Here is a 22,749-nt window from a genome sequence, read left to right on the forward strand (position 1 = left end):
TTGCAAATCCTCTTTTATACAGTTTGAAATAAAATATCAAAATTCAAATGTATATGAGCATGCAGTTAACAGTCTGTCTGTTCGATTAGTGTTCATTACAAAACTGTGGGGGGACAAGGAATACTGTCACCCAAACAGAAAATAGCAATTAGCCTAAGTTTGAAGCCAAATTTCTTGAAATCTCAACCGGACTACGTTAAATTTTAGTTCTCAAAGGTTGTAGGATTTGTTATCTAGATTGTCGATCAATCTAATCTCGTATCTTCATTAGTCTCTGAAAAGTTTGCTAATCCTGGTCCTCCTGTATGTGCATGATCAGCTCTCCAGATGATCAGATTAGGAGATCTTTGTGTTTGGGAAACGAGTTGATAAAGTGAGAGGGAGGAGAACAAGCGCTCGTGACCCATACTTTCAAACTCAGGCTCTATGTAAGACTATCCGAGGTGTGCATCACACACTTAATTGGTCCCGTTGCAACGATTCAGCCAATTTTTTTGCCAAATGATACACACACCCTAGCCTACTATATCGCCATTTTATTTTCTGTTCGATTAGTGTTCATTACAAAACTGTGGGGGGACAGATTATATTATGAACGTTAATCATTGTAAAACTTTGTAGACATTGATCTAGAGTCTATTAGTTTAAAAAGGCTATTACCACCCAAGGCTATTCCTTCCATCCTCCTGTATGTGCTTTAAGTCTTCGAAGTAGACACAAGATCATATTAAACCACAACATACGTACATTAGATTCATGTCAAATATCAACTCCTGTAGCTTTTGCAAAACCATCACACAATCTTTTGTCGGTGGACAGACTGTAAAGCCACAAGATGCATGACATCACAACAGATGGCGGTTATGAACAAATTTAGTTTGTGATCTAGTCAGAAAAAGATGCTGTGCTACTTCAGTGCATTACAGGTTCGTGGCTCGTCAAAACGCAAAACAGATGTAGCGTTTGGTCGTGCTACACTGCTACTTGCTGGAAAAAGTAGTTAGCTACTGGAAAAGCTACACTGTTTTAAAAGTAGTGTCGCTAATGTAAAGCTACTGAAAAATGTAGTTATGCTAGTAGCGTCGCTACTTGTAGCTAGCTACTCCCCAACACTCTATTTCTAAGATGCTTCAGTTCCCTAAAATGACCAGTAGATGTCAGTAAATGCTGTCAAGTTCATAACATAAACACAAAGTTTGGCAAAAAGCAGATTTGAACTCTGATTGATTGCATAAAAATGACTACAGCAGGAGCTTTGTCATCTGTGCGTCTGTAGCTGTTTTATAATCTCTTTTGTAATGTTGACTATCCTAATCACATGTTGGTGGGCAGAGTTAGTGTAAATAGCCACTACATAAAGGGCCATTAATTTTACATTTAAAAAATTAGAATAATTAAATAATAATTTCTTTGTGTGTGTCTGTGTGTTTTAATGAAGGTAGTGTAGTTTGTGCATCAGTCTTTTTGCTTCAAACTTTCATAGTCTTTATCTAGGCCTATGTTCAAAACTGCAAACAAGTGTTATGATGATGGGATTAACCGGGACAAAGTCCTAGAGTAAACTTTTTTAAACTGCCGTCATCACTTATGGGTGACTTTTAACAGTGTTGTTTTCAATGTTAGGTTAGGAATGGGCTTAAATGATCCCATATAAAGAGATATTTACAAGATAAATCACATGAAACATTTCCTTCTGAGCCTGTTATGACCATTTCATTGATGTTTTATTCTCTCAGTACATCTATTGGTGCTTTTCCACTGCATGGTATGGCTCGGTACAGCTTGGTACAGTTCACTTTTTGGGGGTTTTCCACTGGGTACAGTACCAAGTACCTGGTACTTTTTTTAGTACCACCTCGGTTGAGGTTCCAAGTGAACCATACCGTTACCAAAACATGATGTGTAAACTCCACTGATCACTGATTGGCCAGAGAGAATCGTCACTCCCTGCATCACTGAACTTGAAACACAAACACAAAAGAACCTCTAGATTTAAATCAGCACAACCAGCATAGGATCGAACGGAAATGTTTTGCAGAGGAGCGGATCCATTGAGAGCTTGATGGGGCGAAGCGGAATGAAAACAATTTTTTAGGAGTCGTGGCAGTAGAGGCGGCGCAACTATAATGACGTGAATAATCCCGCCCACTCTAAAGCGATACTAAACTGCAGTGGAAATTCGAGCCGAGCCGTGCCGTACCATAGTGAGCTGTGCCGAGCCGAGTCGTACCATGCAGTATATATATCAGCGGTCATCAACAGGGGACTGGGGCCCAAAAGAGGCCCTCAGCAAACCTCCAAGAGGGGCCACAGAAAGACTTTAAAATATTTAAATAATCAATTATTGTTAATATATTTAAATAATTTAACTAATCTGAATTAAAATGCTAAATCACATAACAATAATGTAGCATCTTTGTTATAATTACAGCAGAAATTCAGAAAATAGGCATATTTTAGCATACAGTATATGGTGGCCCTTTGAATATTGTGTTGCACAACAGGAGCAGTTAATTTCAAGGTTGAGAATTACTTATCTAGAATACTGTTGAAAGTATAAAGATGGACCAAATGCAACCACAGTTTGTGCATTACACCATATCTTTGCTTTAATATTTGTGATTTTACTGGCCTTCTGAACTTAACTACTGCATTTCCCATTTGAAATGATAATATAGCTGCGAGGAGTCCAAAGGTTGGCCATGAACTACCCAAAAACAAATAACACTTTAACTTGCTATTATGTAAGAGCCCTTTTCTCAGTGAAATCTCTGGATATATGAAGGTCTTCTCTACTATTTATGCTCTTAGTAGTGTTGCTGATCTGCCTCAGTAAGATCTCAAACATGGCTCAGCAGGAATACAAAATGCTTAGTGACAAATTGTTCACGTACAAAGGAACTGTCATAACATTGACAGAAAATCATGATCTTACTCCAGAATACATTGACAGTTTAGAGGATTTTGAAACAAAGGATGATGATGTTTTTGTTGTTACCTTCCCCAAATCCGGTAAGATGTTAAGCTGTATTTCTGATGTCTATTTCAAAGTACTGTACCTCTGTAATCAAACTTTCAGCACACTTTGACTTTGCAACTGTTTAAAACAGTAGAACAATTTGATTTATGCATTACCACATAAATGTTTAATTAAAAAACAAAATCAATCAAGTTGAATGTATTTTAACTCTACGCCTGTCTCTCAGGTACAGTGTGGACCCAACGGATCATGACATTGATATATGCCGAAGATTTTCCAGACAAAACCAACCGAATCACAGCCGAGCAGATGCCCTGGCTGGAGTATCGGTTAACATCGAATGATTACAACACACGTCCATCTCCAAGACTCTTCTGCTCCCATTTACTCCAGCCACTGATGCCCAAAATGCTGCAAGGAAAAGGAAAAGTGTGTATGCGTTCATCAAATGATTAAAAAAACTGGCTTGATGTCATGCACGTTTTAATACTTCTGTATTTGCTGTCAGGTCATCTATGTCATGAGAAACCCTAAAGACATCATGGTGTCATATTTCCATTTTTCCAACAATATGAAAAACCTGGATTCTTCTGAGAGCTTTGATGAGATGCTGGAAAAATTCTTCACAGGATGCAGTAAGAGCCAAAACTTTATACATTACATGCATTTACATTTAGTCATTTTGCAGACGCTTTTATCCAAAGCGACTTACAATTGGGGAATACATAAAGTGATTCTTCTTAAACAGGCAAACAGACACAGGAAGTGTTTGTAATACCAAGTTTTAGGCATTTGTTCAAATAAGTACAAGCTAGAAAGAGAAGGAATAAATGAAGAGAAATACTTTATTTTAACAATGAAGTCAAGTAGCTTCAAAAGAGAGGAGTTTTTAGCTGTCGCTTGAAAATTGTCAGGGATTCAGCATTCTGGATAGGGGTGGGAAGATCATTCCACCAGCCAGGAATGGTGAACGAGAATGTTCTGGAAAGTGATTTTGAGCCTCTCTGTGATGGTACCACGAGGCGTCGCTCACTTGCAGATCTCAGACTTCTGGAGGGGATGTAGATTCATGGTAGTGAGTGGAAGTAGGTGGGTTCTGAGCCTGTGGCTGTTCTATATGCAAGCATCAATGTCTTGAATTTGATGCGAGCCGCAACCGGTAGCCAGTGCAAAGAGATAAAGAGAGCTGTAACATGGGCTCTTTTGGGCTCGTTGAAGACCAGTCGTGCCACTGCATTCTGAACCATTTGTAAAGGTTTGAGTGTGCTTGATGGAAGTCCAGCCAAAAGAGCATTGCAGTGGTCAAGCCTAGAAATGACAAGGGCCTGGACAAGAAGTTGTGCAGCATCCTCCGTTAGAAAGGGCCTGATGTTGTGCAATGCAAACCTGCAAGATCAAGAAGTCTTTGCAATGTGGTCTTTGAAGGTCAGCTGATCATCAAAGGTTACACCAAGATTTCTGACTGAAGTCGATGGGGTAATTGTAGAAGAACTCATGCTGTTAAGTTGGCGTGGCAGGGAAGACAAGAAGCTCAGTCTTTGCCAGGTTGAGCTGTAGGTAATATTCTTTCATCCATGCCGAGATGTCTTCCAGTCAGCCTGAGATACGTGCAGCTACCATTGAGTCATCTGGTTGAAATGAAAGATAGAGCTGTGTGTCATCAGCATAGCAATGGTAGGAGAAGCCATGTGCATGTATGATGGGACCCAGTTATGTAGTGTTTATGGAGAAGAGGAGCGGTCCAAGAACTGATCCCTGAGGAACCCCAGTGACCAGTTGATTTGGATACCACCCCTCCTGAGGCCATCCTGAAAGACCTACCAGTGAGATAGGATTCAAACCAGCGAAGTGGAATCCCTGTGATGCCCAGTGAAGAGAGGGCAGACAGGAGAATCTGATGATTGACAGTGTCAAAAGCAGCAGACAGATCCAGCAGAATAAGAACTGATGATTTGAAATCAGCTTTTGCAATCCGCAGGTCTTCCATGACTGACAGTAACACAGTCTCAGTTGAATGGCCACTCCTGAAACCTGACTGGTTAGTCTCCAGTTTGTTGTTCTGTTAGAGAAACAATGATATCTGGTTGAAAACAACTCTTTAGAGGGTTTTCGCTATGAACAGAAGGAGAGAGACAGGTCTGTAGCTATCTGTAAGTGAAGTGTTTAATGTAGGTTTTTTGAGTAGAGGGGTTACCCAAGCCTGCTTGAATGCAGTTGGGAAGAGATGTGTTGATGATGTGTGTGAGTGCTGGTAAAAGTGTAGGAGAGATTGCCTGGAGAAGGTGTGAGGGGACTGGGTCTAGAGGGCATGTTGTAGGATGGCTGGAGAGGAGAAGTTTTGATACTTCTGCCTCAGTGAGGGGACAGAAGGAGAAGATGGGAGTGGTTGGTTTGAAGTCCTGTGTGTGCGGGGCTGAGGATTGACTACTCATTGTTTTGTCTGTGAAGAATTTGGCGAAATCATCAGCTGTTATAGAAGTGGTGGAGGGGGACAGAGGAGTGAATTGAATGTTTTGAAGAGATTATGTGTGTCTGCAGCACTGTGGATCTTGTTGTGGAAGTATGAAGATTTGGCAGTATGAATTTCAGCAGAGAAAGATGAAAGCAAAGACTGATACATACTCAGGTCTGACAGATCCTCTGCTGCCCTAAATATTATATTATAGCCCTAAATATCATTTTTTGCATAATAGATGAAATACATGAAGAAAATTAAAAAAAAAAAGGTTTTATGGACAGATACCTTTTCTTCTCAACCTGTTTTTGTGGCCCTGCTGCCTGTTTCTCTTTTGTAGTGATGGGTGGCTGTTGGTTTGATCATGTTAAAGGATGGATCACAAATAAAGACAAATACAACATCCTGATCCTTACTTATGAAGAAATGATCAAAGTGAGACTGGTTTGGCTTATGACCCTTTGACCTTTCCATCAAACCTATTTTGACCTATTGTACTTCTTTTTGGATATATATGACTCTCTATAGACTAACTGGTGAAATGTATAAATCTTTCATTAGGATCTCAGATCCGTCGTTGTAAAAATCTGTGAGTTTGTGGGAAAGAATCTGTCAGACGCAGCGATTGATAAAGTGATGGAGACAGCAACATTCAAGCACATGAAGAAAGACCCCTTGGCCAACTATGAATTCCTTCCTCAGAATTTCACAGACCGTCCAAAAGGACTCTTTTTGCGCAAAGGTTAGACAAAAGTAAAAAATGAGTTGAGTCATTTAAGCAGCATCAAATAAAGCTTCAAGATATAAATATATAAATGTATCACCTTCATGATAATATAATTTTTCAAATGGTTCATTATTTAAAATTGCATTATTAAATGTGATAAGTCTGACACTTCAGTGGGAAAATGTTATATTAATGTTTTTAACCTGCTGTGTTACAGGAACCGTTGGGGACTGGAAGAACTCTTTAACTGTGGCTCAGAGTGAATGTTTTGATCGTGTCTACCAAGAAAAAATGAAGGACGTACCTCTTAACATGGTCTGGGACATCTCAGAATTGCAGGGATGAAAACTTAAGACGTGGCATCCATTTAACAAACTTATACACCATTTATATGTGAATGGATTTGTTGGCTACCATATCAAAATAGATAACAGTCAGAGAGTGATGAGGTTTATTGACCTTCTGAACTTTATGATTTGATTACATATAGGCTGATAATAAAAATTTAGGTTGAAGAAATTAGTCCAAAGGTTGGCCATTAACAACACAAAAATAAACAACTTTGACGATTGTGTGATGGCTCTTTTCTCAATGAAATCTGCCTTTGGATATATCAATGTATTCTCCGCTATTTACAGTCGTTGGTTTGGTTTAGTAATATCTCAAACATGGCTCAGCAGGAATACAAAATACTTAATGACAAAATGTTTACCTACAAAGGAACTTTGGAGAACAATTATGTTCTTACTCCAGAATATATTGACAGTTTAGAGGATTTTGAAACAAAGGATGACAATGTCTTTGTTGTGACTTCCCCAAATCTGGTAAGTGAGATGTTAGGCTCTGTTAAAATTACCTCTATTGTCAAACTTTCACCATACTTTGACTTTGCCAGAGTAGCGGAACAGTGAACTTTGTATTAACATGTAAATGTTTAAAGTTATACCAATCAAGCCCCTAGAATTTTATGCTTGACTCTACATCACTCTCTCAGGTACAGTATGCACCCAACAAATCATGACATTAATATATGCTGAAGATTTCCCGGACAAAGCCAACCAAATCACACCGAGTAGATTTACCCCAGCTGCTGATGCCCCAAATGCTGCAAAAAAAAAAAAAGTGTGTATGTGTTTAGCAATCGATTACAAACTGGCTTGATGTCATCCAAAGTTTTTTCTGACATCTGTCTTCGCTGTCAGGTCATCTATGTCATGAGAATCCCTAAAGATGTCATGGTGTCATATTTCCATTTTTCCAACAACATGAAACACCTGGATTCCTCTGAACGCTTTAATTGGATGTTGGAAAAAAAATTCACAAGATGCAGTAAGAGCCAAAACCAACATATTGCATTTTTTATATATCAGACACTTAGTTATTCATTATATGTATGTATGTCTCTCTCTCTCTCTCTCTCTCTCTCTCTCTCTCTCTCTCTCTCTCTCTCTCTCTCTCTCTCTCTCTGTGTGTGTGTGTGTGTGTGACCCCTTGACCTTTCCATCAAACTTATTTTGAGTTGTTGTAACCTACTTGAACTGTATAATTCTTTTATCAGGACCTCAGATCCGTCGTTGTGAAAATCTGTGAGTTTGTGGGAAAGAATCTGTCAGACGCAGCGATTGATAAAGTGGTGGAGACAGCAACATTCAATCACATGAAGAAAGACCCCATGGCCAACTATGAATTCCTCAGGCCTTTCTTCATCAGAATATCACAGACCATCCAAAAGGAAAAGGTTTTTTTTTTTTTTTTTTTTTTTTGGCACAAAGGTCAGACCAAAGTGAAAAATCAAGAGTTTGTCATTTATGCAGTGCCAAATAAAGCAAGATATAAAGATTTAAAATTCAAAGAACACTGTTTTTTCAATCACCTTCATGCTAATATAATAATTTTCATTATTATATTAATTTCATTTTCCCTGCCTGTCTCATTCAGGCCTTTGGACAATCCAGTCATTATTAATGCAACATTACTTCTGTAGGAGTCACAAAAGACTTTTGAAATAGTTCATTATTTAAAAGTTTATTATTTAATATGATTTGTGACAAATCAGTGGCAGACTCTTAACATGGTCTGGGACATCTCAGAATTGCATTACTGAAAACTCAAGATGTGAAATAAATTTTACAAACTAATAAAGATAAAACACTATCACAATAATAAAATGAAGGCATACTATGTAATTGGATGTGTTAGCTACACAACCATATCAAAACAGAGACCAGATAAACTAGTCTTGATGGAGGTTAAATGGTTATTGTGAACATTATGTAAAATGTGCAAACAATATGAATTTGCGGTCTGTATTTTTCAACCAGTTTTATATCTGATCAATATAATTATTTTTGTATTTAAGTTGTAAATGTTAAAAAAACATAATAATAATAATAATAATAATAATAATAATAATAATAATAATAATAAAATAAATGAAATCCTGGTAGTTACATTTAATCTCAAAATTTATTGTCTCTCTCTTTATTGTTTTGAAAGTCTAAGAAATATATATATATATATATATATATATATAATATATATATATATATATATATATATATATATATTATATATATATGTAGTCATTTAATTTAAATATATATATATATATATATATATATATATATATATATATATATATATATATATGAAGTCATTTAATTTAAATATATATTAAATATAAATATTAAATATATATATATGAAGTCATTTATTTATATATATATAATATTAAATATATGTAATCATTTAATTTAAATATATGTATGTATATATATATATATATTATTATTTTTATATATATATATATATATATATATATATATATATATATGAAGTCATTTAATTTATATATTAAATGTGTGTGTGTGTGTGTGTGTGTGTGTGTGTGTGTGTGAATTAAATGACTTCATTTAGAACGTTATTCTGGAAACTAAAATTAGAATTTAATCTATCTTTATATTACATTTAATTTCAAGACACTGTTAATATAATTCTTACCTTTTTATTATTATTATTATTATTTGGCTATAATCCTGATTATTATGAATGAATTTACAAAGCTATCGTATTAAATGCAATAAACGCTAATATCAAAGCGTCTAAAAATTTGTTTTACAAAAAATATAAATAAACTGGGACTTTTATTTTGATAGGCGTGTTGTGACGCGCATGCGCTGTTCTCACACTTCCACGTGCGAATGGGAAGCGCATTTCTTGCTAATATTCATCTCTGCTAGTTCTATGACAATAATTGTTCGCATTTTTGTTCTTCACGTCAAGTGGCACTACGTTACATCTTTAAAAAGCATGTCTTGTTAAGATTTTCTTCATTCTATCGGAATGTTTGTCTGTTTTACCAAGGCACAGATGTCTGAATAAAAACAACACCACGGTAAGTACGAGCAATATACTAATAAACAATTTTAACGTTTTAGGGAAGCTTTTCATATATTGCTTACTGTAACGTAGTTGAATGACAACAGGACATTCATATTGCCATGTATAAATAAATCTATAATTTGATATCATAATTTTGTACTTGACGCAACCTTATTCAGACCAGTTTTAATGCATTAAAAAGATTAATCAGAATTCATTTTATTGATCTTAAGTAATTATTAACAAGTAAGTTAACGTTAAATCGATTTATTTGCATATTTCATTTTATATGTTCTTAAATTTCGTCCTTTTAATTACGTAACAATGCTTAACTTCTACAGCTCATAGACAAGCTACATAAAAGTAAGATTAAAAAAGGACAAAAACCAAAACATAATGCCTAAATCAACAAAGAGTCCGGCTGAAATGGAACATCAGAGTTCGGATGATGAAGAGGACGTTTTAGAGATGGAGAGAAACTTTGCTTTACTTAGTAAAAAGAGCACAATGCAAACTTCAGCAGAGGATGAAGAGGAAATGAGAGATGAAGATGCATCTTCAGAGGAAGACGAAGCTGAACCTGAAGAGGATGAAGACAATGGTGATGAAGATGAGTCAGGGAGTGATGAAGATGAAGCAGATAGTAACCCTGAAGATGAAGGAGTCAGCAATGACCCATCACACACGGAGGGAAACCTTAAAAAAGGTACGATCAGATATTTATGTAACCCTGGCAATGGTTTTGTCATTTTAAGTTAATATTTAACTGCTGATGCTGTTTAAAAGAGCAATTTTACATTTACTCTCATGTCTTTGTTTTTGTGTAGAATTGTCGACCATGTCCTTTGAGGAGATCATGAAGCTACAGAATAAAGTTGGAACAAAAGCATACAATAAAATCGCTTATGGTGCCACAAAGACTCAGAAGAAAACCGAGCCCATGAAACGATTAAATAAACACAAGTACCTGCAGTGTTTAGTGTTATTTCCATCGCTTAATTATTATAGGATTTATCCATGTTTCGATTTTGCTTTTTTACACTTGTTTTTCATTTCAGTTAGTTGTCAAGGCAGCATGTCCAAGTTTTCACATTCATAATATTAACATTCTATTAGATTTGTTTCATTTCAGTTAATGGAAATTAATTTTTAATAGTTTTAGTTACCAATAACAACACTGCCCTGCTCAGCTAGGCTTTTTAAATATTTAACCACTTTTGATAACTGTTTTTAGTGGTGCATCATGCTAAAAATATAATCATGTATGTGAGTTAAAGTTATTTTGTATAGCTGGTTTTTGCTTATGATTTGTCTAAAAACGATATGTTTCTTAGACCTCAAGAGATTTCTGCAAAGAAACATGTGCCTTTCCTCCGAAAAGTGGTTCCTGTTAAGAAAAGGGTGCGTTTCAGGATTTTTTTTTAATTAATGATTGCTCATACTTAGGCTTAGGTATTTGAACAAACTGTGAAGACCTGATTTTTCACTTTTTAAACATTACTTTTTCAGATTTCAAGGGACCCTCGCTTTGATGACCTCTCCGGGGAATACAAGCCTGAAATTTTTAATAAGACGTACAGATTCATTAATGACATCCGAGAAAAGGAAACAAAAGTCTGTAAAATTCTAAAATGCCTTACTGATTCCTGTTTGTTTTCATTATATGCATTATTTTTATGCCCACCGCTGTTTGTTTCAGATAGTGAGGAAGAAACTCAAGAAAGCCAAATCAGACTCTCGAAAGGAAGAACTGAAGGCCTTGCTTAAAAGAATGGTACAACACTTTAAACTTAAATAATTTAAAGAAAGCTATATAAAACATCATTACAGTTGTGATGACCTTAATATTGCAGCTTATGATGTGCTTTATGTCTAATCCGTGTGTGTGTGTGTACAACAGGAAAACCAGCAGAGAGCCCGACAGAGGCAAGAGCAGGAAAAAGAAAAGGAACTTCAGTTCAAGCGGAAACAGAGAGAGCTGGTTGGCCAGGGACACAAACCTTTCTACCTAAAGAAATGTAAATCTGTCTTTGTTCTTATCCGGTTTCATGACTTTTTACCTTGTTCACATATATTTGAAGTACATTTAGAAGTTCTTTTTTATAAGAACATTTGTTGGTGAATGTCCTACTAGTCAGTTTTTTGAGCACCAGTGTTCATAACTATGTGTTCTTTAAAAAAACACATCAAATAATATATGGTATTATGATGATTTTGAAGTTTATAACAACTTTAAAACACTTCTACAGCTGACATGAAAAAGCTGGAATTGGCTGAGAAGTACAGCGAGCTGAAAAAGAGCGGGAAACTGGAGAACTTCTTGAGTAAGAAGAGGAAGCGTAACGCCACAAAAGATCGCAAAAAGTTGCCCAATCAGCACAAGAAACGCCAAATATGGACCAATTATGGCTCATCTGTGGCACCTTGAGTTGGTTATTTGTCTGTGTGTGACATAATGCAGAATGACGTCTGCTGAAAAGTAAATCCTGCTGGACTATGATGTTAAAAGCAGATTTGGTATGATTTGAAGTGTACATTTCACCTACGTTTGCACAGTTATGGATTACGATGTGTTTTGTTAACAGGTTTGACATTTAAGATGTTTATCTTAAGTATCCATTATCCATTATATTTTCTTTAAATAAAATCTTACATTTATTCTCTGACGCCCCTATTATTTACCACAAGATGGAGCTACTGATTCTTCAAATGAAGAATCTGCATAAACCTAATTTTTTGCCTCAGCAAACCTCAGTTCCAAGCCAGCAGAAGTTAATATGCAGAAAATCAACTATCTGAACTGCCACCGTATGACGTTAATCCAATTTTTTGACCTCAAGGGCACTAGACATAAACCCGTTTATACAGACATCCATCAACAAGATGAGTCAGCTTGCATTATATCTGCCCTCTCAAAATCCAAAAATATTTCTCTTTCGTCTAGATCATGACCCATTTACAGCCTGTTTAGGCCAAGGTTGTTTGTGGTGACTCCATGGGGTTTCGAAGATGGGCGTATCTTGAATTTGCTGTGATTAAGACACGAGCAGCAAGCACCCTGCTCAAGAAATCACATTTTTCAACAGTGACATTGTTTAATCCTTAAAGGGGTCATATGATGCGATTTAAAATTTTCCTTTCTCTTTGGAGTGTTAAACACAGACGCTGTGTGTTTCTTTGTGAAAGTGAAAATACTTTGTTTGGTTTCCCAAAAGAGAACCCCACAAGAAATCAGTGGTTAAGTTGTATGTACAACATTGTTCCAGAACAATTCAACCCAAATATTCAGATGTGTGCAGCGCATTTTATGGAGGACAGTTTCCTGATCCTGGGAGAGAAGACTCCAATGTCGGCTGTTCTGACTCACAGCCTGTAAGTATGTTTTAATATTTAAATAATTTGCCACTGATGATTCAAATGCGAGTAGCAGTGTAGAGTAGAGCTTGTTGTTTGTTGTTTCTCCGGTCACAAATGCAGACATGATTTTATGTTTACGTGGCGCGATGCAATGCCATGCATAAAAAAGACATTATAATAAGTCATTATAATCTGTAATTATATCCCCACTGGATGCAACAAATGTCTAGTTTATAATGGGTTTTATTGCTTTTGTCTCGTCGTGCCAGTGTTCTGACCAGGACACGCATCACACTATAGTAAGGGGCATAACATTTACATATCACGCATGAGGTATTCAGCCAATCACAGCGCACTTGATATCTGGACAATCAGAGCACACCTCGCTTTTCAGACCGATTATCTTTAAAAAAAAAAAAAAAAAAACTACGCGTTTCAGAAAGGCGGGGCATAGAGGAGAAATAATAATATACAGTATGTGGAGAATTATGTGTTTTTTGAACCTTAAACTGCATAAACACATTTCATTACACCAAATACACAAAATAATGTTCTTTTTAGCAACATCCTATGACCCCTTTAAGTTTTCAGCTTCTTCTGTGTTCTTCTGGATTAACCCACTTTGTAGCAAGGATTTCCTAAAACCTTGCAATGCTGGAGAAAAACACCCCTTGGTTCAAGCTGTACAAGGGTAAAGACCTCACTTAATCATTTAATTTGCATCCTTGAGTAATGGATGGGACTATCATGGCTATATATCTTCCTAACCTGCTGGACCATGTGCAACTAGAGTCCATCATGTCCCTTCAGGGGTTGGATTTAATGCAGTCTGCAAATTTTAAGAAGGGCTTGATTTCAAAGCAGGACACTCCAGCTAAGACTTTTGTGTTTGAAACCATCCTCACTTGAATACAGAACGGTGGATTAGTGGCCTTCCGTAACCTTTGGTTATATGTTGGAGTCATTTCTCTGCAGTTAATTCCTTTCTTTGGGTCACCAGAGGCTTTTAGCAATCTTGTCTTTGGAATCTAAAGTACACAATCCTTTCCCTTTCATCCTAAATCTGTCTTGTTAAAGATGCAGTCGTATTTCCGGTATTAATGAAAAAGAATCTGACGCTTTGGCTAAACAGAAGATTGTAGCATTTGTCATATGCTCTATGGCCGTTGGGCCACCCGAAGGAGCGATTAATCCACGAGTTATGATATTGCTACTCCTTCGTGCACAGGGAAGTAACCCAAGGCAACCCGAGACTCTTTTGCAATATAGGCACAGAGGACAGATTTGCATTTTATTACCAACTTGTCACTTTGTTGATGTCTTCATATTTATGAATACAACAGTGGAATGAGTGGAGTGGGATTGGGAAATGAAACACACCAGACTCAAACCTCACCAAAGGGCATCAAAACAAAGAACGTGTTGATACGTGATTTTAGGACTATTAATCAACTTTTGTTATACCAGGAATCAATCTCAATCTCAGTCCTCAACCTTGAAATATAGATTGATAAGAATGGCGTACATGCACCCAAACCTAATTTCTAATACTGTGATAGTAATGTTGTCCCAGGACCAACATGTAAATGTATCCTACTTTGCAAAACCATGGTCAAAGGTCAGTGTTCAAATCATTCTTTGAAAATTTGTACTTATGATTAAAGAGTGATTTCGGTTGAAACAAAATTACTTGCCGAACAATTTAATAATTCCTTTTTTTTTTTTTTTTTTTTTATGCCAGTACAATGTAATGAAGTGCAAAACATGCATTCAAAGTGTATAGGGTGACCATACTTATTTTTCCCAGACATGTCCTGGCCAGGATTTCTAAATTGCTTAAAATGTCTGAGTTTAGCCTTTGATTTCCTATCGTTTTCATATTTGCTGAAGGTAATGACTGAAAAGTAGTTGGACCAATAACACGCAGCAATCAAAAAAAACAAACAAAAAAAGGTGTGAGGAAAGGAGGGATCTATAGAGAACAGTCAAACAAAAAGAAATGTGTGAAAATATGATGTACAAAGACTACAGAGAGTATGTCATTAGGAAAACAAAGCCAAAAGCAATTTAAGTATTTCTGTTAAACTCAGTTAAACGCACATGAATATCACCACAAAGTCATAATTATGAAACTTGAATTTACCAGTTTTAATTACGGATGCTATGTATGCAACGCATGTATTGACAGTAAAATTGTCCCATTGGAAAAATGTTGGATAATGGGAAATGTACAGTTTGTTTTGTTTTTGTTTTTTCACTTTTTTCACTAATGTGTAAAGGCCTACAAACTAAGTAGTCCAGTCTAAATTTGCATTATGACTTCTTATGATCAATACCAATATCTTTCCACCACAAGTGTGTAATTAATAACTTAAACTCATAAAGGCCAAAGATTCCCACTGGTAATTACAACTTTAAAGTGGCATTTGTGCACACTTAACTCACAAGTAGGATCACTCTGACTTCAAACTTCTTCATCAAGCAGATGATCATTTTAACACCTTAACAATCAAAAGAGAGCGTCTTTTCATTTTTTTTTTTATTTTTTTTTAGTTCTCCCCTTAAAGATTTCTAAGATAGAGTGGTTTGCCTTGCCAAGAGCCAACAATCCATTTCAGGGGTGGCCTGCTGGGAAATCTCCTGCTAAATGAGGAGGGAGCTGTGTGCCTTACAGACGCTGACTCCGCGACACCTCCGCCTCGTCCCCTGACACATTACGACAGTCCTGTCCGTAATGACATTAGCCAACTGAGTGCTGAGAAGCAAACTGCCACCTGGATTGAATTACCGCACCCTGCAGTTTCTCTCGCCTGTCATATTATCCATCTGATGACCGTCGGAGGGAAAGTGGATTTTCGAGATGCTGCCCAAGTCTCACATGTCTGCTTTCCAAGGCTAAAGATTTGTTTATGACTATGGATATTTGGATTTTACAAATGAGGTGGTGGAGGGGAATCAAGGACACGTTTAGGGATGCCACATGGTGCGGATGCGATTGATGTTGTGTCAGGTTAGAGTTAACTGCATTGGTAATCAGGGATTTGAGCTTGGATGTTTGACAAAAGAACATCGCAAGTGCAGGTGAACTTTTAACACTGTTCCAAGCAAAGCCATATTGCTTGAATATAAAATGGTTATTTCAGGCTGAAACACTTGAAGGTTAAATCGCATTTGGTTTAATCAGCCCAATGCCATTGGCAGCAAACTTACAAAGGTCTGTATTTGCATAGCAACTAAGCTTAGAGTGTGAAACACAGGACAAAAGAAATGAAATATTTAGGCTTTGCATTCAATATGGTCACATAAATATAAAGTCATAAATATAAATACAACAAATCTTTCCTTATTCAGACAGACCTCTTGTAGATTCATGAAACAGACTTTCCTGACATTTCTCCTTTAATTTTAGATTTCCAAAAGGGCCAAAGAACAACTAAAGGACTAATTTATTTAAAGGGGTCATATGATGCTATTTCAAATTTTCCTTTCTCTTTGGAGTGTTACAAGCTCTTGGTGAATAAAAAAGATCTGTAAAGTTGCAAAGACTAAAGTCTCAAATCCAAAGAGATATTCTTTATAAAAGTTGAGACTCATCCACACCCCCCTAAAATGGCTCGTTCTAACACACCCCCACATCTCTACATCAGTATGTGGGAAGATTTGCATAATTCACGCAAAGAAGTCCCGGCCACGCCCAACGGACGCTCCCTCTTACAATCAAAAACAAAAAACACAACTCTTCCCACTCAATCCCACCAAGAAAGCAAAACTACAATGGGTTTTATATTTTTGTCCAGGCCAAGGTGTGCGACGCTGTTTCATTGAGAAAGCAAAACTACTTTGTTTTTGCCTTCCAAAAGAAGACACGTAGAGAAATCATGTTTACATCACATTTATAATGGGTTTTATATTTTTGTCCCGTCGCAATAATGTTCTTTTTAACAACACCATATGACCCCTTTAAAGGTCTGTGTAATTTCTGCATCACTGGCGGCATAAAACAGACATGCTAAAACTAGATTTTTAGAAAATGTAGCTTGTGCTTGCCCAGGAAAACCTTACCAAATCTTAGAACAAAGTGCATGGTTGCAATGTAGTTGCAATGGTATTTTGTACGGATTCTTATGGATCTTCAGGGTTGCTAGGGTACTTTCTGAGTTATTATGTACATCACCACGAATGTTCTGGGTGGTTGCTATTACTTATTTAATTCTCCTTTTCCATATAATATTGGGATATGTAATTATGTTTGACATAGATCCATGATTCATTATCTTTCTGTCTGCATTCATACCATACAAAGTGTCTGATTTAATTCTCCTTTTTGTAGAATAAAAGATAGCTCCTCTACAACTTCAAACAGACATTTACAGCAAAGCCGATTCAGTCACCTCAACCGTCCTTGGCCATCAGGAAAAATCCATAATTAGTAAAGAAAATCTGGCTTTACACGCAGTTCTATCTATCTATCTATCATCCGTCATCCCACAATGCCTCAGCTTTTTTCTGTCTGTCTGTCTTTTAACTAAACATCTTACAGATTCCGCGTGGAGCATGTAAACTCATGAGCATATAATGGTGCTTGGTTACATAAAACAAACTAAGCCATCCCACAATGCCTCAGCTTTTTTTTTTTATTCATATCAGGCAACGATGTCAGGGTTTAATATGACAGATATGTGTACAAAACATCTTATGCAGAAAGACGAAGGAATTTGAAAGAATCCTCAAGAGAAGTACTTCTGACAATGTAAACAAGTCTATGACAATTTTTTTTTCACAGCGGCTCTGTCTTTCTCACATGTTTTTAAGCACAAATGGAGTGACTGATTCATCTTTCACTCACTGGACTGAACAAATCAGTTTAAGCTGAAACCATCATTTTTATTGAATTTTTATCTAGACTTCTATACCTAGTGGAAAGTAATTATACACTATCAAAAGTGTTTAATTATTATTATTATTTTTTTTAGTGTTTAACATTCAAAGGCAGACCGCTTTGTGTCTTGACACTGATATATTCATTTCATATCCCCGCATAAAACAAGCCCCATATGGAGTTAACAATGGGATGAATGCGTGTGGAATATTAAGATGCTTAATTATATTCTAAATGAATTTTAAAAATGAACGAACAAAGCCAAAGACTGATTAACTGGCCATATGCCTTCAAGTGTCTGCATTACACTTTAATCAAATAATGTCTGATAATGGTGCAATGAATTGCCTTTCAACCCATGAAACAATGCAATCACTGACAACAGTGATAATGTAGCAAGAAAATATGGAAAAACAAAGGCGAATGGTATTATGACATCCTTAAATTAAACTGCAATCCATCTTAAATGAAGTCACACATATGTTCCACCCAGAAAAACATTACTTTATAGAAGTAAAAGGGGTTACAAATGTGGCTTAATGTTGATTTTTAAACAGACATTGCTTTTACAACCGTACTCATAGAGCATGATTCATTGTTGACTCTTCTTTAAGTCTTTTCGCATTTCTTTTTTGAGCATCAGAACAGCAATGGTATCACCTGAGGCTCATGTTGCCATAGGAACTCCCTCAGGTATGAGGCAGCAATGACATCTGCTTCTCAGTGTTGCGATGGTGATGTTACTCTTATTTTTAACTTCTAGGAGAAGTATCATTGGTTAATCAGCTCACTGTTTAAAATACCAACTATTTTATGTAATTTGTTATAAATAATCTGCTGGTTTGATCATCATGATGTGTATATGTAAGAGCTGTTTTTACTATATCTTATTTCAGAGATAGATGTGGGGATAGAAATGAAATTCAGCCAGGTTGCCTGTGTAACGTGTTTGAATAGTTTTTGGCTCATTGTATAATTGTAAATAAAAGAAAATAAGATCTTGAGCTTCATTCAAATAACGAAAACCGTGTCATAACAAGTGGCGATGCAACAAAATTGCAGTGACAAGCAATTTGTCATATACACTGAACACAAAAAAATGGGACGTGATGCGGCGCCAACCAATCACAGAACACCTCAGAAAACTTCTCAGCCAATCAGAACACTTTTCTCTTCACGCTCTCACAGTGGTAACGCACTATAGCTGAAGAGTGTAAACAAAAAGTTACCTTGTATTTTGCCGATTTCCGTGATGGCTCTCCAGACGGTAGGCTTTTTATGATTTTCAGTAACTGGGAGGATTGAAGGATATAATATTCGATACTTTCACAAACTCGTTTTCACAAACATTTAATTATTTAATTTATAAATGAAAACTAGTAATAAAGTGTACAATAAAGTACAATCAAATTCTTATATTATAATCACATTGCACTTGAATAAAGTTAAAGGTGTAATCGATTGTCCTGCAGGTGACCGCATAAATATATCTTCTTACGATGCACTTAGGGCTTTACGATTACTTCAGAGCACTCATAGATCTACGATGATTTTCAAGTTCTACTTAAGTTACGATGCTTTTGCGAAACAGACCTTAATATTAAGATCAGTCATACAATCATTTTTAAGAACGTCTTAAACGCAGCCCTGCACGATGCGAATCGAACTAAATCGATCTGAGAGGCTCTCGAGTAAACAACCAACCGACTCATTGAACTGAAATAGGGTGAAATGTATTAACGTTTAAAGCATGTATTAAGACCATAGACTGTATAAAAACATAGATGTAGTGTCCGTGATATTACCCGTAGTTTTCTGAAGAGCGTTTTTGAACCTCAAAGTGGGCAAAGCAGGCCATCACCATCTTGGCAGCGCGTCACCGCGCGTCACTCCCGGATAATTGAAAATGGGCAAAAAGGCGGGAGCTGGTTGCTGAAGCCATGCCCACCTAGCTTGACAGCAGTGTCAGCAGCAGCAATCCACCTGTCACTCAAGTGGCCACGCCCTTAATTATGCAGAACTTTAAGGCTTAATATAATTTAAATGAAATTTTTTTTCTAAAAATTCACCCCCTCACAGTTGTCATGAAGGGCAAAATTAGCTATATAGACCAAAATCATTTTTTGTACCAAGATGTAAACTTTTTTTTTTTCTGCTGTAAAGTTGGACATTTTAACATGGGGAGTCTATGGGATTGACTCCCTTTTGAAGTCTGCCTATGGTGGCCAGTCGATGAATTGCAGTTTTAGTGACTTCCTTGTTGGCTTCATGAGAGAGAGCAGGAGGTTGCCGCTTGATTAGGACATAATGCAAAGGTGTAGGTCTAATTATCCTTCACAGAATTGCTGGTTTGTTCAAAAGAGTCAATTCGTGAAAATTATTCGGACTTATTAATTAATTGTTGACTCCTTAAATCGAACATTATCAACACCAAAGTGTGTGTAATAGCAGAGCTACACATGCACAGACATGCAAATATACACTTTCCAGGTTACTTATTCAAATGAAAATATATAGAATTGTTAAAAATTTACCTTGAAATGTTGAACATTTTTATATTAGTTTATGTACTATTCACTCACTCAGGTGCATTTATCTAACCACATTATCCCTGGGGAAGTAAACAATCTCAGCTAAGAAGAGCTAATAAGAAACTTTAAGAGAGGAAAATTGTTAGTTATTGAATTACCAAATAGTCATGGTAAATTAAGCAGAGTAACAGATTGACAGCATCCTTGAGTAAACAAGCAGAGTGTCTGGATGGCGCATTCTGTTTTGGTCTTGTGTGGAGGTCTGGGCACTGGGGTGGCAAAGAGGCCAGTTGAATGCATTGTTAGACTAATTGAAGTGGAAACAAGAGGACTGAGACCTCCTGTAGGTTCAGTGGCGGGAACAAAACTCAACAATTGTATAATTCAAGAATCCAAATGCGGTGTCGACAGATAATGATGTGTCCAATTAAATGCGGCTGAAGCTGTTCCAGTATATGACTGCAGCCGCAGTGTGTTGAAATGCCATGTTCTTCCAAATGCAGCTTAATTGCCACCCACTGGTTCTGTCAACAGGTGCCAGCGGCTCTGAATCACAGTGGGGGAAGTGTGTTAAAGCTTTTCTATGTTTTCATCGCAGATTATGAGTGAATTCTCATTAGCCGCGTACACAGACGAGTTTTAAACAAATGCTATCAATCGCGAAGTGATATAATTTTTTTAATGTAAAATTCATATAATGTAAGCAAAAAATGTCCCTGTATGGGCTTTTGTTTTTTTATATTTGTAGGATATGATATAGTTCAGTAATATCACACAAGAGTGCCGTTTTTCTATTCTATTTCTAATATTAGTGTGTGAGCAAATGTGATATAAATTTTATGCAACAGTTAAAAAAACAAGAAGTTAATGTTGAGTGAGTTACATTTTAGTCATAATACGGTCTGATTTTTTTTCTGTTTTGCAAACGGAAATAGTTCCAAACAAGGCGGAGCAGAACATTTGCACGTCTTCATTCCTTAATGAATCTGGTTTTTAACGAGTCAATTGTTCAATAATCCATTCATAAAGACAGCCATTTGCTTTGTTTTTAAATGAATCGGCTTTACTGATTTGAATGAGTGATTCAATTAATCACTCATTATTCGCTCATAAAAACACACTAATCAAAATATCGTTTTAAGGGGGTCCTATTATGCTCTTTTTACAAGGTCTTGATTTTGTTTTGGGGATGTACTAGAACAGGCTCTCATACTAGGTTGTTCGAAAAACATTTTTCACATATTTTACATTATTACAACACCTCTCTCTCCCCAGTCTGGCATGAACGGCTGGAACAGTTCCTGTATCAAATGAAGGCCCGCCTTCTGAAATATGAAATGCGCTGTGATTGGTTAGCTGGGCCAGTCTGTGCTGTGATTGGTTAGCTGGGTCAGTGTGTGTTGTGATTGGCTCCATTTGGCACCTGGTCGAGAAATGTCATGCCCCTTACCATAGTCACCTGCTGTGAGCTTCAGTGTAAATATTGCATAAAAATCAAATCAATTTGAGCGCGATGATTGTAACCACTCTAAGTTCATCTGCCTTGGGAAAGCTACCGTGTCTCTGATATAATGATAACACTAGTTGCCTTCTCTAGTGCAACTCAACCAGGTCTTGTCCCATTCGTCGATCTTTGTGATATCACAAATCCCGGAAAATATGCGTTGTAGTCCAAACGAGTCATTCGTTGTAGTTTTTGAAAAGTGATTTCTGTTAAATAAAATATCTCCTTTTGAAGTGGAAGTGGAAGTTATGCTCAAACAGCAACATTACAGACGAACTAAAGTTGAAAAAGTGAAAAAGCATAATAGCACCCCTTTAATTATTGTTGCTGAAAAAATCCCCAAAAACATTGATATAATTTTTTTTGTCAACATCGCACACTCCTACTAGCTATTTATCTGCATACCGATAACTTTTCTCAAATCCTGAACTCCACTGCCTTGAGACTTCTTATATCCACACAGAATCACACTAATATGTGCATATCCAGAATGCCCAAAGAGAATATTTCTTTCTTTTTTTTTATGCTGTCCTCTATTTCTGACTTTGACTTTCATGGCTCCCTCTGGGTGCGTTTATCAGCTGCGGGTTAGTAGTTAGCTGCGCTAGAGCACTGCTGGCAGCTGCACCATGTCTTTACAGTCCATTTTTTCATTTTTACCCACATTAGGACTGACTGACACATAATCCCTTGGTGCAGCAGTGGCCTCCATTTTCTTGGCAAATAGCAGCGTGTTTAATACCACCCTCTGTCCAAAATAACAACTCACACAATTTTGCTTCTGTAATTGGGCTATTATCGTCATGGCGTGAGGGCTGTATTCTCAAGCAGCCTCACCAAGTTGTTACTTAAAAGGTTTTTCAGCGGTCAGCTATCAATTGGTTATAAAACTATTTGGCCAGTCTGCTATTTGTAACAATTTAGATTTAGACCTA

The 22,749-nt window shown here is 36.6% G+C and overlaps 2 protein-coding genes across 4 annotated transcripts; both read left to right on the top strand.

Moving 5' to 3' along the window:
- Positions 1-2,753: 2,753 nt before the first annotated feature.
- LOC109083479 (amine sulfotransferase-like) lies at positions 2,754-8,420 on the top strand. 3 transcript variants are annotated; one of them, XM_042749188.1, is made up of 6 exons: positions 2,758-3,012; positions 3,207-3,409; positions 3,489-3,615; positions 5,776-5,879; positions 5,997-6,177; positions 6,380-6,734. In XM_042749188.1, the coding sequence occupies exons 1-6, from the start codon at positions 2,802-2,804 to the stop codon at positions 6,505-6,507; spliced, it is 954 nt and encodes a 317-aa protein (XP_042605122.1). In that variant the 5' UTR covers positions 2,758-2,801; the 3' UTR covers positions 6,508-6,734. The 3 variants fall into 3 exon arrangements, with proteins under 3 accessions (XP_018953812.2, XP_042605122.1, XP_018953814.2); XM_019098269.2 differs by having other exon boundaries at positions 2,760-3,012; positions 5,776-5,870; XM_019098267.2 differs by lacking the exons at positions 5,997-6,177; positions 6,380-6,734 and adding an exon at positions 7,721-8,420 and having other exon boundaries at positions 2,754-3,012; positions 5,776-5,870.
- A 905-nt stretch (positions 8,421-9,325) lies between these two features.
- On the top strand, positions 9,326-12,201 carry LOC109096668 (ribosomal RNA processing protein 36 homolog). Its single transcript, XM_042749315.1, has 8 exons — positions 9,326-9,556; positions 9,885-10,249; positions 10,371-10,506; positions 10,878-10,944; positions 11,053-11,157; positions 11,243-11,317; positions 11,444-11,561; positions 11,793-12,201. Exons 2-8 carry the CDS (start codon positions 9,940-9,942, stop codon positions 11,969-11,971), a joined length of 990 nt encoding a protein of 329 aa, XP_042605249.1. The 5' UTR covers positions 9,326-9,556; positions 9,885-9,939; the 3' UTR covers positions 11,972-12,201.
- Positions 12,202-22,749: the final 10,548 nt, after the last annotated feature.

This window comes from Cyprinus carpio, chromosome B22, assembly GCF_018340385.1.
Source record: "Cyprinus carpio isolate SPL01 chromosome B22, ASM1834038v1, whole genome shotgun sequence".
NCBI classification, from domain to species: Eukaryota; Metazoa; Chordata; class Actinopteri; order Cypriniformes; family Cyprinidae; genus Cyprinus; species Cyprinus carpio.